The 15,276-nt window shown below is 37.3% G+C and overlaps 1 protein-coding gene and 1 non-coding gene across 2 annotated transcripts; both read left to right on the forward strand.

Moving 5' to 3' along the window:
• Window positions 1-7,287: 7,287 nt before the first annotated feature.
• LOC130743442 (origin of replication complex subunit 1A-like) lies at window positions 7,288-15,276 on the forward strand. The gene is made up of 16 exons (XM_057595695.1): window positions 7,288-8,312; window positions 8,411-8,546; window positions 9,408-9,560; window positions 9,668-9,808; window positions 9,894-10,045; window positions 10,126-10,225; window positions 10,805-10,927; window positions 11,007-11,168; window positions 11,263-11,320; window positions 11,475-11,653; window positions 11,770-11,884; window positions 12,667-12,737; window positions 13,289-13,384; window positions 13,720-13,796; window positions 13,954-14,037; window positions 14,808-15,276. The coding sequence occupies exons 1-16, from the start codon at window positions 7,420-7,422 to the stop codon at window positions 14,872-14,874; spliced, it is 2,607 nt and encodes an 868-aa protein (XP_057451678.1). The 5' UTR covers window positions 7,288-7,419; the 3' UTR covers window positions 14,875-15,276.
• Window positions 9,468-9,545, forward strand: LOC130709673 (small nucleolar RNA snoR28). The gene has a single exon (XR_009010150.1). It is a non-coding gene; the product is annotated as a small nucleolar RNA snoR28 (small nucleolar RNA).

The following is a 15,276-nucleotide window of genomic DNA, read 5'->3' on the forward strand; positions in this document are numbered from 1 at the left end:
CACTTCCTAAAGAGCCTCTTCCCCAAAATCAACTCAATTATAGATCTAATGAGCTTGAAGAGGATTTCGGAGCTTCCATTCTTGTTTTCAACCAAAACACACTTGTTCTTTTTCTATCAGTTCTTCATCTATGCACTAGTAGCCAAACTTTTCTTGTTCCTCTTTCCTCTGTTCCGGTGGTTACTGTTGAAACTAACTTGTCTCTATTGAAACTGGTGTTTAGAGTTGGCCGTGGCATCCATAACCAGTTTGGTGGGAGGTAGTGATGCATCAGACAAGAAAAACTTTCAACTGTTCTTTAGGGGTGACAATATGTACAGTTTGGAGTCACAAAACTCTTTCACCACATTTGCTGTGTTCCTTCAATTCCATTTTTTTATGAGATTGTGTTGTGCAGGAGGATAAGCAAAGGGCAACATTAAAAGCATAGACACAGATGCCCAAGGCAGATTGAAAATCCGTCCGGAGAACGACAAGTAAGTCTATCACCTTTCGATTATATTTATTGCTGATTGTAGAAAATATAAATTGAACAAAATTTCATATAATATCTAACGTTAAAAGTCACAATAAAGAGGCTCTCTATATATACAGTGTTGATTTCTGACCTCAATCCCTAAACCTTAGGGATTTGTTATAGAAAACTTGAGGTTTTCCTCCAACTAACCCTAAATGGTCACTTAAAGTGTTTGCAGTAACACAACCCTAGCCGCCACATAGGCAAGGCTAGATAAGAAATAGATAAAACATAAAATATTACAAAAATAAACCTAACAAATTATCTCTGATACAGAATATCACCTGGTGCGGCATCATCATTAATGGCGGAAGTGATTAAAGAAAATTATAGGAAGGGACTCATGTTGTATAGCATGGTTCTGGAAAATCCTGAAGAGCACCAAATATGGTTTGCAGCTTTCGAGGTACCTTTTCTGATGAAAAAATTGTATTGATGTTATATAAGATTATGATTACTATTATCATTTACATTCCATGTTTTATCTGATCACATGATAATGTAGTATTTCTCCCCGAACATGAAACGAAATTCGAGATATTTTTTATGAGAGATGTCATCATCTATTGACAACGATGTTGTACTGAATACGCAAAAATAATCAAAGACCCGATTGGATGACACAAGATCAGTATGATGCAGCACTTAGTTATTGGGCTACTGATGAATTCAAAAAAACTTATGTGAAGGGCCAAGCATTAAGGTCTTTGAATAGGCCAAGGCCATTGCACAAAACAGTGATTATTATTGGCAAACCAAAAGACCAGAGCGAAGATAAATTTATCAAACCAGCTGGGAACAAGTAAGTAAGTTGGGTTGAATTTTTTCTTAACAGTAGTCATTTAATTTCACTAATATTATCTATTTGCAGTTTGAAGCCCGCCAAAGTGTCAAGCAGGGCAGTCTATAATTTCATCAATAAAAATGACAACGAGGGCCTGTTTTGGTATGCGACGATCCGTGAAAATCTCAAACTGCATAAAATATGGTTTGATTCTTTTAAAAAACAAGTGACGTGGGAAGCTGAAGATGAAGAAATTGTAAAGAAACTTTTTGACAAAAAATGCTCGAATCAACTAATCGGCCTACTTTCTAGAGCTCACAGAAGTGGTAAGAAGCCAAAGTGGATGACAGACTCTCAGTGGTTGTGTCCAGAAGAGCACAAAAGGACTGAGAGGATTCCAAAAATTTTAAGACATGCAATTAAAAATAAGCCCAGTGGACCCACTCACACAGGGGGTACCACACCCTTCGCTGAGCGTGCTATACAAAATGTAAGTCTTCCAACTTACTTCTAAATACGGTTGTGTTACATTTGTATTGTATATTTTTAATAATTATATTTTGAAAATTATTCTAGGTTGAAGAAATGGAGCCCGGCAAACAAATATGTTTGAAAGATCAACAAGGACTGGCATATGAAAGACGGGTCTTGGGTGAAAGATGATTCAAAAAATATGCATGTAAATACTAATTGGAATTAGATTATATAGTAGATCTTTATAGTTTATTTGCTGATTGTTTTAATGACCATTTTTGCAGGATTGATTATCCACTTCTCTGTCTTTCTTCTGCTGCTAATTGCATTTCTTCACATTTGTTTCGTACGATTAAACCTATTGGTTTACTGGGTTCTACCTATATGTTTGGTACGATAAAACCTTTCATGGCTTCACATTTATTTCGTACAAGAAAGCCCAGTTTTAATTTTTCAATTACTCAAGCTATCCATCATAGATGGAAATCAGAAAAACCAATGCACGAAGATGCAATGAAAGATGATTCAGTTAAAGGATATGAGAATGAGAAGATCATTCACACTTTGCTGGTAACCCAGTGTTTTTTTTTGTGGTCAATAGTTGATATTTCATTGAAAGAAGGCTTAGGCCCAAGAACCTCAGTAACCAATACAACAGTGGTTCGCGAAGGCCCTTACAGATAACAGTTAAACTATGTGACTCGCTTAGCTATTAGACAGAGGAAACTAGAACGGAACAGACAAAACAGTGCATGTGAGAAGAAACAGTTTGCCAAAGCATTGAAGGGGGCAAGTGGGAAAGGTGTAGCCATTAAAAACCAATATCCACCCTGCCTGACAAAGCACTTCCTAAAGAGCCTCTTCCCCAAAATCAACTCAATTATAGATCTAATGAGCTTGAAGAGGATTTTGGAGCTTCCATTCTTGTTATCAACCAAAACACACTTGTTCTTTTTCTATGAGTTCTTCATCTATGCACTGGTAGCCAGACTTGTCTTATTCCTCTTTCCTCTGTCTTGGTGGTTACTGTTGAAAGTAGCTTGTTTCTATTGAGACTGGAGTTTAGAGTTGGCCGTGGCATCCATAACCAGTTTGGTGGGAGGTAGTGATGCATCACACAAGAAAAACTTTCAACTGTTCTTTAGGGGTGGCAATATGTACAGTTTGGAGCCACAAAGCTCTTTCACCACATTTGCTGTGTTCCTTGAATTCCCTTTTTTTTATGAGATTGTGTTGTGCAGGAGGATAAGCAAACGAGCAACATTAAAAGCTTAGACACAGATGCCCAAGGCAGATTGAAAATCCGCCCGGAGAACGACAAGTAAGTCTATCACCTTTCCAATTATATTTATTGCTGATTGTAGTAAGTCACACACCTCAGTAGATGCTTCCCTTACTAGAAGCCCATCCTCTGACTTTCAAAACCATCTTCAGTTTTGGGACAAGTCACTAGCCTCCACGAGAACTAGCAAACATGGCCTCTTGATAACTATGCAGTGTATTGTGCAAAACTCAACCAACATATGCATATTTAGACCATCGCCAAGTCCTAATTATTTTAGCATATTCATCTCCAGTTCAACAATACGAATCATCTCCTATTTCACAAAACATAGCTTACATGTTATCAATTACACAACTTGCAGTCACAGTAGCTTAACAACCTAACATATAACATCAGTTCAGAAACAACACCATACAATGAACTATTAAACATATGTAAATTAAATATAATTCATATATGACAGATTCTGCAACTTATTATAAAAAAACTATATTTTTCCTAATTTTCCCCAAAAACCTGCTGTCTCCCTACGCAGCGCGCGTCACCTCCCTTGCGCGCCGCCACCCCCATGGCCGCACGCCCCTCTCTTCTTTTCCTCCCACAAATCTTGAATCTAAATTCAAACCTATCTACTTTCAATTTAGAAAATTCTGCATCGTTGAAATAACCCTAAAACTGAAAAAAAAAAAAAAAAAAAAACGAAAATTGAAAATTGCGAATTTAACCCTCAAGATGAAGGAATTCGCCCAAAAAACGTCCGAGCTCGTGACATAGTGATGAGGTTTGGCTCAAATGCCCGTTTCTACCCGAAAAACTCTGGTTTTTTTGTCAGAAACAGACACTGCAATCTGCGTAAAATTTTCGGGTGTTCCCGCTTCTCCAATACTGTAGCTCCACTTGGTCCACATCACTAGGGTTCCTAAATCACGCTTTCTACCACTACCAATAGAGCTGTCAAAACGGGCCAGCCCGGCCCATATGGGCTGACCCGTAACGGGTTGGGTTGGTCACGGGTTGGGTTATGTCAACCCGGATTTAAATGAGCCAGAAAATTATGGACCCAACCCGACTCGCTATGAACCCGCGGGTTGACGGGCTGGCTCGCGAGTTGGATAAAATAAATAAATAAAATGTAAAAATTGGATTAAAAAATCTTGAAAATGTTAAAAAAAAATTATTATAAAAAGTTACTTATAAAAGTTCATCAATCTAAGATTATAAGTAAACAATATAACATCATTCACTTTATGCATATCTAAATTTAAGTTCAAACTTCAAATCTAACATAGTTTTACAATAGTAATTAGTAATGATATCAACTCAACCAGTCTAAATCTACCATAGTTCAACATATTTTAATAATAATACTAATAAATAAGGTTTTTAAACAAATATGTCAATGTGCTCAATCTCCAGAACAATTTAAAAATAAAAATAAAAAATTACTCTGACCCGCGGGCTGGCTCGCTTGACTCGCGGGCCGGCTCGTTTAACCCGCGGGTTAAGTGGGTTGGGTTGCACTGACCCATATTATATCCGAGTTGAAATTTAGTCAACTCAACCCGGCTCATTTAACCAACCCGTTGGGCTGGCTCGCGGGTTGCAACCCATATTGACAGCTCTAACTACCAACTACTATACTCATCCAGAAAATATGAATTCAAACCTTTACCTCTTGTAGATCAATTATAGTATTTCTCCACTTTTTCTCCTCTCCTTCCCTTTTCACGTGTTCTGTTCTGCTCTTCTAAGTTTGATATTTGCAACAGAACAAGAATCAAGAGAAATTGATATCTTAGGATGAATACGTACTCACCACCCAGGTATCTATGCCTTCAGTTTCACGAACGCTAGACCCATCTTCAACCTTCAATTAGTCTTCTTCACCTACCCTATTCCTCAATTCAGCAAAATCAGAAGCACTATTTTCCATTCATTCACCAGATTCACTACTATTTTCCAGTCTCCACCTTCATCCTCAACAGTCAACCCTCCCCTTCATCCCTTACCTCTGACAACCCACAAAACCCAGGAATCATGATTTGAAACCCCTAAAATTCAGAGAACTACTGCGTCGTCCTCCTCATCTACGCCTATTACCACCGCGTATTTGCCCTCTTCGTAACCACCACCATCCAAACTCAAACCCAGAACCACAGATCCATGCCACCCTTGCCTCCACAGATCTGGTACAGAAGACAAGGCGTAGTGATAGATTCAATGGAGATTGAATTTTTTTGCCATGGGCAGTGAAGGGTGACGCTTGAAGAAGAAGAAGAAATATATGGTTAGATGAATGGAGTTTCAGGAGGAGGAAGAAGAAGAAGAACAAGAACAAGAAGAAAAAGAAGAAGTGAACCGTTGAAGAAGATGGAGATTTTGAAGAAAAAGGAAGAAAAAAAGTAATTAGAATTGGAGATAATTTATTTTTATGAGACAAAATATTACATGGCATCCTAGTGGCACACACTGTCAGGTCCACCTCATTAATGAGGTCCATATAGACAACATATGTTAGCAATTGGACGGCAGGACCCAATTGTCACCAATTGATCTTTCGTGAACCAAAATCGCTCCTTTTAAATAAGGGGGTTAAAATTGCACAAGGACTTAAGATCAGGGATGAAAAGTGCAATTAAGTCATATATTAATATATTATAAATAAATATTAATGCATTTTCATCATGAGGGACATATCCACTCCTAAACTTATTATGACTATAATAAAGAGTTCACTTTTTGTGGCATAACATCTCCATGGATTGAAATAGTTGTAGTCCTTGCATCGTTAGGTGAATATGTTTCATTCATTGCCTAAGTATTACTGCTTGCAACTTGTTCTTTTGTGATGGTCCAAATCATTGGGGTTGGCCAAAGAAATCGGTTTGTAACACGTATCATTAGTCAAATCGATTCGAATTGATAGTAACTAGATCATTACTTTATTTTAATGACCGTATCGTTTTTAAATAAAACAATTTGGCAATTCTAACATATTTCGGTTCAATTTGATTTAGTAAACTTACTAACCAAATAGAACCGTTATGCGAGACTCTTACTAATGAAAATGATTCTTTTCTCATCCACTGTTGACCTTCTCTCGGTCTCCTAACATCTGAAACCTATGCCCTAAATTCCAAATCCAAAAACAACAAACCTAAATCCCAAACCAAAGAACATCAAAACCCAAATCTCAAATCAACATCAAATATCTCTCCCAACCTTTATTCTCGGTCCATTTTCTCATCCGATTTATTCTTCAGCTCCTCAACTTTGAATCTTCCCGAATCTGTGGGGCACGAACCCAGATAATCGAACACATCTAACTCTCTCTCAGTTCCAGTTCGTGTAATGTTTTTTTAGCTATTTTGCACGATTCACCTTGGGTAACCAGGTATTGATTAGGTTACACTATTTTGATCATCTCAGCATCAATTTTAGTTCATGTTATTTTAGGTTTGACATTGTTGCATCTTCCAACCTAACCATGCTAGACCAACCTATAAAGTAGCTCTTAACTTTCTTTTGGGTTTTTAGAACTTGAGGATTACAGTTCAGCACTAACCATTTGTGTTTACTTTGACCAAATTTGGGGTTCTTTTCTCACCCACTCTCGACCCATTCTCGAACTCCTGAAACCTAAGCCCTAAATTCCAAATCAAAGAACAACAAAACCTAAATCCCAAATCAAAGAACATTTTACCCAAATCCCAAATCAATACCAAATACCTCTCTCCCAATCTTTATTCTCGATCCATTCTCCCATCCGCTTTATCCCTTTGCTCCTCAACTCTCAATCTCTCCAAACTCGTGGGACACGAACCCAGGTAATCAAATATATCTGGCTCTCTCCCAGTCCGTGTACGGTTTTTTAGCCTTAGGTAACCAGATATTAATTAGCTTACACTATTTTGGTCATCTCAACATCAATTTCAGTTCATTTTTTTTTAGGTTTGACACTGTTGCATCTTCAATCCAACCATGCTAGACCAAGTTTTTAATTTTGTTTTGGATTTTTAGAACTTAGGATTACAGTTTAGAACTAACCATCTGTGTTTACTTTGACTTGGGGTTCGAAGTTATTATCTTCCATTCTAAATTTTATTTAATTTTCCATACATGGCATGGGGAGAACTTAAAATGCAGGGTAAAGCATGCTAGGATCCGAACAAGGACTGTAGAACCATCCAAACCCGCAACCCGACCCGGATCCGATACCGTCCATTCAAAGGTTATAAATCGAGAGGGAATGTTTGGCGCCATTTCTCACTGCTCCGAGATCTGAATTCTGATAACTCATTTCTCTCTCCTCCTCCATTGAAGAACCCTAGCTCCACACTCTGCATCTTTCGTTCATCAATGGCAGCAGCAACACCTACCAAGTCTTTCAAATCTCCCTCGAAACCCAATCTACGATCACAATCTACTGCTAAACCCTCACCTTCCATCCCTGCCACACCACAATCCCTCCCTCCTCTTCCTCGCAGATCCAAGCGATCCTCAAAGTCCCTCACCTTCGATTCCCCTAAAGCTTCTCATCAGGGAGCTGAATCTTCCGAATTTCGACTCGAAACTCCGAGAAGAAGGAAGACCAGTGTTGAGGAATCTGGCGAAGGCGGAGTCGTGACCCGTAGAACTGCTACTAGAGGAAGTAGAGGTGGAATTGTTGATACGCCGAAGAAGCGAAATGGGAAGGGGGCGTCAATTGATGCTCAATTTGCTCCGGTATCGCCTGATCAATCGGAAAGTAAGAAGAGGAAGAGGAAGAGGGAGGGTGAGGGCGACGGTGAGGGTGAGGGTGAGGGTGGGAGAAGGGTTGTTACGAGAGCCATGGCTGTGAAAAAAGGGAGACGGGCGAAGAGTGAAGGGGCGGTGCTCAAGAGGCGGGTTTATTACAAGAAAGTGGTTTATGATGGGGGTGAATTTGAGGTTGGGGATGATGTTTATGTTAAGAGGAGGGAAGATGCTTCGTCTGACGATGAAGATCCCGAAGTGGAGGAGTGCCGGTTGTGTTTTAGTTCCGGTGAGGAGACCATGCTTGAGTGTGATGGTTGTTTGGGCGGGTTTCATTTGAAATGCTTGACGCCGCCGTTGAGTGATGTTCCTGAAGGGGATTGGACGTGTGGGTTCTGCGAGGCTCGTAAGATGGGTAAGGAGGTTGATTTCCCAAAGCCGCCGGAGGGTAAGAGACTAGTCAGGACAATGAGGCAGAAGCTTCTCTCCAGTGATTTATGGGCTGCTAGAATTGAGAGGTATGACATGTCTTTTCTTGATTAATCAGGTTAGCTTTTGCTGCTTTTTCATTTCACTGAATTCTAATTATGTTGACATCTTTGGTTTAATGTGGCAGCATATGGAAAGAAGTAGATGGCAAGTACTGGTGCCGGGTGCGGTGGTATACAATCCCAGAAGAGACTTCTGTTGGCCGACAACCACATAACCTGAGCAGGGAGCTATATCGAGCCAATGATTTTGCCGACATTGAGGTACTGGATGATAACTGTTATGGTTGTTACTTGCTGATAGTTTCATGAATGGAAATGCTCAAGCTGTACTTTCTATCTATCAACCAATGAATCAATCATGTTTAGTAACCGTACTGAGCATGTTTTAGTGGTAATTCTTGAAATCTTTTGGTGCATTTAGATGGCTCGAGTTCTCTTTTCCATCCTCAATTCAACTATTCAAGTTTAGTTCTTATTGTGGAAATGAAATCTCAAACCATCTAGATGACTAGATGCAATGAAACATCCTAGAATTAGACTTCAATTGATTAGATAATAGCTATCAATATTATGGACTGATTGCTTATTTTGATAGATTGATTAGATTCTTGATCTTGATTAGTTTAGCTTATCTAGAATCATGTATCTACAAACAGGTCTATGTTTATTTACCTTTATGAATCTCATGGTTTTACACCCTAGGGTTGTTTGAAATGCTTCTGATCATAAGAAATGGAACCTCCATTTTCTTGCTAAGCCATTAATTTAGATTATAATGGGCAATCGCACATCCATGTTAATTTAAGCAGTCATACAAATTTAGACTATCAAGCTTCATTGTGCTCCTAGAAGTTTATTTATCAATTGTATTCACTATAATTAGATACATAATAAAGGAGTTTCAAAGTCATAAATATGAAACAGTCAGTGCTTCCAACACCTCACCTACATTATACAATAGTAATTAAATGGTGAAACCATATCCTAAAATTTAATCTAACTAGGAGTACTATATATCATTCCTATCTCTAGCATATCTATAGCACCAGATATAATGTTTAATATTGTGGGAACTGATCGCCCTTTAATTCATCTCATCGTTCCTTTGTTAACTTACTGCAGATAGAATCTGTCCTTAGACATTGCTATGTCATGACCCCTAAAGAGTATACTAAAGCTAGCAATGAGGGAGATGATGTTTTCTTATGTGAATATGAATATGACATCCATTGGCACAGTTTCAAACGTCTTGCTGATATTGACAATGAAAGAGAGGTAATCATGCCAGAAGACTAGAAAAAAATAAGTATTTTTGTTGTTATTAAAAGAGTTGATCATTTAGTAGTGCTAGTATTGATGGGTTTATGGTTCTTACATGGTAGAGTGGTGAAGCAACTGATAGTGATGAAGACTGGAGTCATGACAAGGAATCATACTCTGATACAGATGAAGATGTTGAATATGAAGAGGAAAATATTAAAAACGGACTATCTCAGCCATCAACAAGCCATCAGTTAGCTGCAGTATGGATATTATTATTCACTTCATATTTTTCATTTTTCTGGGTATTTATGATTTCCTATAAAAATAAATGTCTTAATGATACAGAATCTGCACAAGGGACGGTTTTTCGGACTTCAGAAGATAGGAACAAAAATAATTCCACAGCATATAAGGTCTCACAAACAGACTGATCTTGAGAGGGCAAAGGCCACACTGTTGTTAGCATCATTGCCGAAATCCTCACCTTGTAGAAATAAGTATGTTGAAGTTTGAAAATATTTGTTTATTATTTTATCTTTCTCTATGAAGCTACTGAACATTGCATGCTTTTATTTAGAGAAATGGAGGAGATAACTACATTTATTAAAGGTGCTATTTCTGATGATCAATGTCTGGGGCGTTGCCTTTACATTCATGGTGTTCCTGGAACTGGCAAGGTACTATCTTTTTATGTCTAGAACTAAATATTTTGTTTCTTTAGTTCAATATCCAGTGGGGCATTAACTTAGCCATTATAGAGCAAGGGTAGGGTTGGTAGAGCTTGTTCACAGCTTATTTGAGCTTATCTTAAAGTATAAGCATTTCTGTGGGTGTTTAAGTGACCATAAGAAAATAACTTCTAACTACGACATAAGCTATTTTGAACTTATTCTAATAAGCTATTTTTACCGAAGCTTATAGAAATAAGCTGCGCTCAGCTAATGCAGAGCTTTTACCAGAAACCCATCTTTGAACCCCATATCCCGAAATCTCATCCTTTTTATTTTAAATTTGGATCAGAATTTCACATTTCCTGTTCGACAAACCAAGACCTTAAGTTCTTGGATGCAAAAATTTTGTATAAGCTCTTCTCCATGTGTATACCCAAACAAATAGCTTATGAAATTGAAGCGCTTCTGACTTAACACAAGCTCTTATATGATAAGCGCTCACTGAATAAGTGCGTAGAAAAGCTGTTTGCACAAACGAGGGCCAAGTCTTGTTTTATAAGTCATTTTACCCATGTGTAACTGCAGACAATGAGTGTACTAGCGGTGATGAGGAGTTTGAGGGCAGAAGTTGATGCAGGAAATATCAAACCCTACTGTTTTGTGGAGATTAATGGTCTGAAATTGGCATCACCAGAGAATATTTATAGGGTAAAGTTCACAAATTCTAGTGTTTTTGGCTTTGTACGACTATATTCATCTTATAGTTCTGAATCTGATATTTTTTCAGGTCATATATGAGGCACTGAATGGACATAGAGTCAGCTGGAAAAAGGCTCTCCACGTGCTAAATGAGAGGTTTGTAGAAGGAAAGAGAACTGGGGAAGAGGCTGATAGGCCATGTATTTTGCTAATTGATGAACTTGATCTTCTCGTAACCAGAAACCAGTCGGTAACCTTCAAATCCTGTAACAAGAAACTTGTCATTAGGTCAACAATTTTTAACATATAAAATCATGTTGCCTTAAACTTTTCTTTTATCACAGGTTTTGTACAACATTCTTGACTGGCCTACGAAGCCACATTCCAAGCTAATTGTGATAGGTAAAAGAAAACGCTACTTTAAGTATTATGATCTTCCATCTTGGAAGAGGTAATTTAAAATAGTTGGAAAACAATAATCCATATGATTATAACAACTGTGATGCCTTTGTGGACGGAGGAATCTTATGGTTTCGCAATAATGTAATGAATTCAGGGATAGCAAATACCATGGATCTTCCAGAGAAGTTGCTTCCTCGTATATCAAGCCGAATGGGCATACATAGGCTTTGCTTTAGCCCATATAATTATCAGCAGCTTCAAGAAATCATTTCTAGTCGCCTCAAGGGAATTGATGTATTTGAAAAGCAAGCTATAGAGTTTGCTTCAAGAAAGGTTAGTCACAATTTCATTATAAATATTGTTTTCCTTTAATCTTTTAGACATGATGGACCCTTGTTTTGCTACAACAGTTTATTGGTTTACATCTAAAATGGTCTTCAATTTTTCAGGTTGCAGCCATCTCAGGAGATGCACGTCGTGCTTTGGAGATATGCAGACGTGCAGCTGAAATAGCAGATTACCGTACAAAGAAGCTAGTTTCAAGTTCTGATTCTTTTACTGCAGGTATACAAACATGCCTTACAGATTTTACATGTCATCACAGTAGGGTGGGTGATCACAAAATGTTTCCTAGTTTTTGTTAGAATATATTACATATTTTCCAAATGATATGTTACCTACTTAACATGTTATTTCTTCGCATTGCCTAGGATGTCAAGGAATGTCTTTTTGGTAGTTGGTTGTCCTTTTACTGATGTACTTGCAATCAAAGTCTGAAAATTGAAGTTATCAGAGGCTTACAATATACTTAAATGCTTGCTTTTGGTTTCTAGGCAATTAGGCATATCCTTCTACATTTTCATTCTTTAGTCACATTGATCATTGATGATATATAAGAGAAATACTGAAATAGCATTCTGCCTGTTGATGTCTTACTTGGTTAGTAGTTGGATGATTGGTGTTTATTCATGTTGTACACACTGCATAAGGTAACAATCACTTCATCATGTATTATAGGCATAACAAATGATAAAAAAAAACATTTTTCCCTGGGCTCTGCTTAGAAACAGCATGTATACTGATTCCAATAAAATTATGAAAACCATGTGAACCAGAGTTCTTAGCCTTCCTTCCTCTAGACTTCTCTTTCTGTTGTTACCTATGTATGTAGGCTTGATAATGATCTAGGAATATGACATTGTTTAACCTTCTATCTTCTATCATGGAATAATTTAATTCCACGTTGTTAGCTCTATAATCTAAACTACAATCAGCATCAGTTGTATCCATGAATTCCTTCTGAGGTGGTACTTCTGTCCACTAATTTACTTACATTCTTTCGCTAGGGAAGGGACTTGTTGCAATGGCAGACGTTGAAGCAGCCATTCAAGAAATGTTCCAAGCACCTCATATTCAAGTGAGTTAAAATTTGCAGCGCGCTGAATTTTTTTTTTTTGACAATTGAAGTTCCATTTTTTCGTGAATGCTAGATGATGCTTTAGACAATGAACCAAGTCATGACTCGTAAATATAATAGTGACTATATTGCGTTTGATATTGTTACAAATGTTGCTGAACAAGATTTTAATTGAGGATTATAACATTAACAAGATTTTATTCTGTTTTGGGTCCAGCTCCGGCTCCTCTAAAGTAAATACTCACTTTAGATGGTAAAGTAAGTCATCAGAAAGTCATAAACATTAATAGTGATTACCTACTTTGAAAAGTCAATAAAGCAACTCAATCAATGGTTGTGATGACTTACTTTGCCCTCTAAAATGACCCTCTCACTTTGGAGGGCCAAATCCTTTTGTGGGACCAGTAACCATAGGACATATAATAAATAGGTGAAGGGGGAAATCATTGTCATTACTCATTGCTCTCCATTATATATAAGCCAGATTTTCCGTGCGAAATCCATGGAATCACTTAGGGGTATATTCATGACGTCATTCTTTCATTTTGAAGGTGATGAAACACTGTTCCAGAATTAGCAAAATTTTCCTGACAGCTATGGTGCACGAGCTATATAAAACTGGAATGGGAGAAACTACTTTTGAAAAGGTCAGCTTCCGAAGCTTCTTTCAGTTATTATATTCTCATTTTGCATTCAGGTCAATCAGAGTTCTTCACCTTCGAACTCCAGTCCTCAGCTTTTCAGTTGATTGCATTTATTACATGAAGTTTGCAGCTAACATGATTTTTCTTCTTGCATGCATTTTTTACCCAAAATGTTAGAAAATCTTTTGATGATCTTAGGGGTTTTATATTCTGATGTTTACTTTCTACTTAAATAGCATTGGTTAGGCTTGAAGCTAATTGATCATTGTTTTGGCAGACGACAGAAAAAGGCTAATTTGTGCAGTCATTCTTATGTAAAGTTTTATTTGACAATGCAGTTGGCAATGGCAGTTTCACGTCTTTGTACCAGCAATGGAGAGGTGTTTCCCGGATATGATGCCCTCCTGCAAGTTGGGTAAGACTACTAATGCATCTGAGATGATCTCTTCTTTCTACTCAAATAACATTAATATAAAACAATAATTTCAAGCTGCAGTGAAGTTGAAGTGTACGTGATCTGTTCTAATTACATATCTATTAAGCTGAAATGTCTTTATTCCTACTTTTTGCAGCTGCAAGCTAGGCGAGTGCAGAATTATTTTATGTGAAGCAGGGGCCAAGCACAGGCTGCAAAAATTGCAGCTCAATTTCCCAAGGTTAGTTCTCAATGCCCTTATCAGTTCTTCAGATGCTTCCATGGATACAAATAATGGGATATGAGTGGTGCCCTCTTTAAGTTGAATGAACAGAATAGTTTGCATTTTCCTTCAGTATTGAACTTAATTTGATTTTGCAATCCTTTGCATGTTAAGCCTTCAATCTAGGAGAAGTCAATTTTTTCAAGTTTGCATGGTATTTTCTTTTGATCCAGTAGATTATTTTTTAGGTTAGTCACTAAACTAGTTTTCCCACGTAAATCAATTTTTTTAAAATTAATGAATTGGTCTTGCCAGCCTTAAAATGCTCGATTTACTTAGCACTGTGTATGATATAGAAAATTTAAACATTTAATGAGTCAATGATAAATAAATTAGTCCTTGTGTTTGTAAGGGAATTCGAGTTTATGAGTCAATGATAAATAAATTAGTCCTTGTGCATATGTGATCAGCAGCTTCCCCAGTCTGGGGAATAAGTTTGATAATGAAAATGCAATTCTGGCTACCTCATAAGCTAACCTTTACAAATCTGGTCACCTCTTCTAACATGCCTAAAAGATCAAGATCTGAAGGCAGTGGAAAGGAACATATATACCCAGCCCATTTTTCCCAGTATAGAATTTACGACCTGTACAATATTGTGACAAGAGTATTTAACTATTTTCAAAAGCCTTGTAATCAAAGTTTCCGTTTGTTTATCCACACTTACAAGCTACATTTGGCTTGATTTCATTAGTTTGACTGGTTTCATTGATTCTACTTTTTGACAGCGATGATGTAGCCTTTTCGCTGAGAGACTGCAAAGATCTGCCTTGGTTGTCGAAGTATCTAATGTAGGAATGGAGATTACAATCTGTTCTTAAAGAACATTTTTGCTCTCAACTACTTTCATTTTTTATGACAGGCTTAATGGTCGTCATTTCCAGTACTTCAAAATAATTTAGTTTTTTTTTTTAAATTATTTGGGAAACAATAGTTGAGCCTAAAACTAGACAGGAGCCAGAACGGGAGAATGTGACCTTCATATCGTACATCATATCATCAAAATACTGATGGGTGATGGCTAAGCCAGAAATTTGTATGACCCAAATTATCATCTTGGCTTGGCAAGCCACTCAATGACTATATGATTGTTTGTTTCCTTTACATGATACAATTCTTTCTAAGACCATGTATTTACAGTACTAGCAATTGAATAATTTCAAATTAATTTATTCTTGTTTGTTTCTTCGGTTATAA

The sequence above is a fragment of the Lotus japonicus genome, chromosome 3 (genome assembly GCF_012489685.1).
Source record: "Lotus japonicus ecotype B-129 chromosome 3, LjGifu_v1.2".
In the NCBI taxonomy this organism is placed as follows: domain Eukaryota; kingdom Viridiplantae; phylum Streptophyta; class Magnoliopsida; order Fabales; family Fabaceae; genus Lotus; species Lotus japonicus.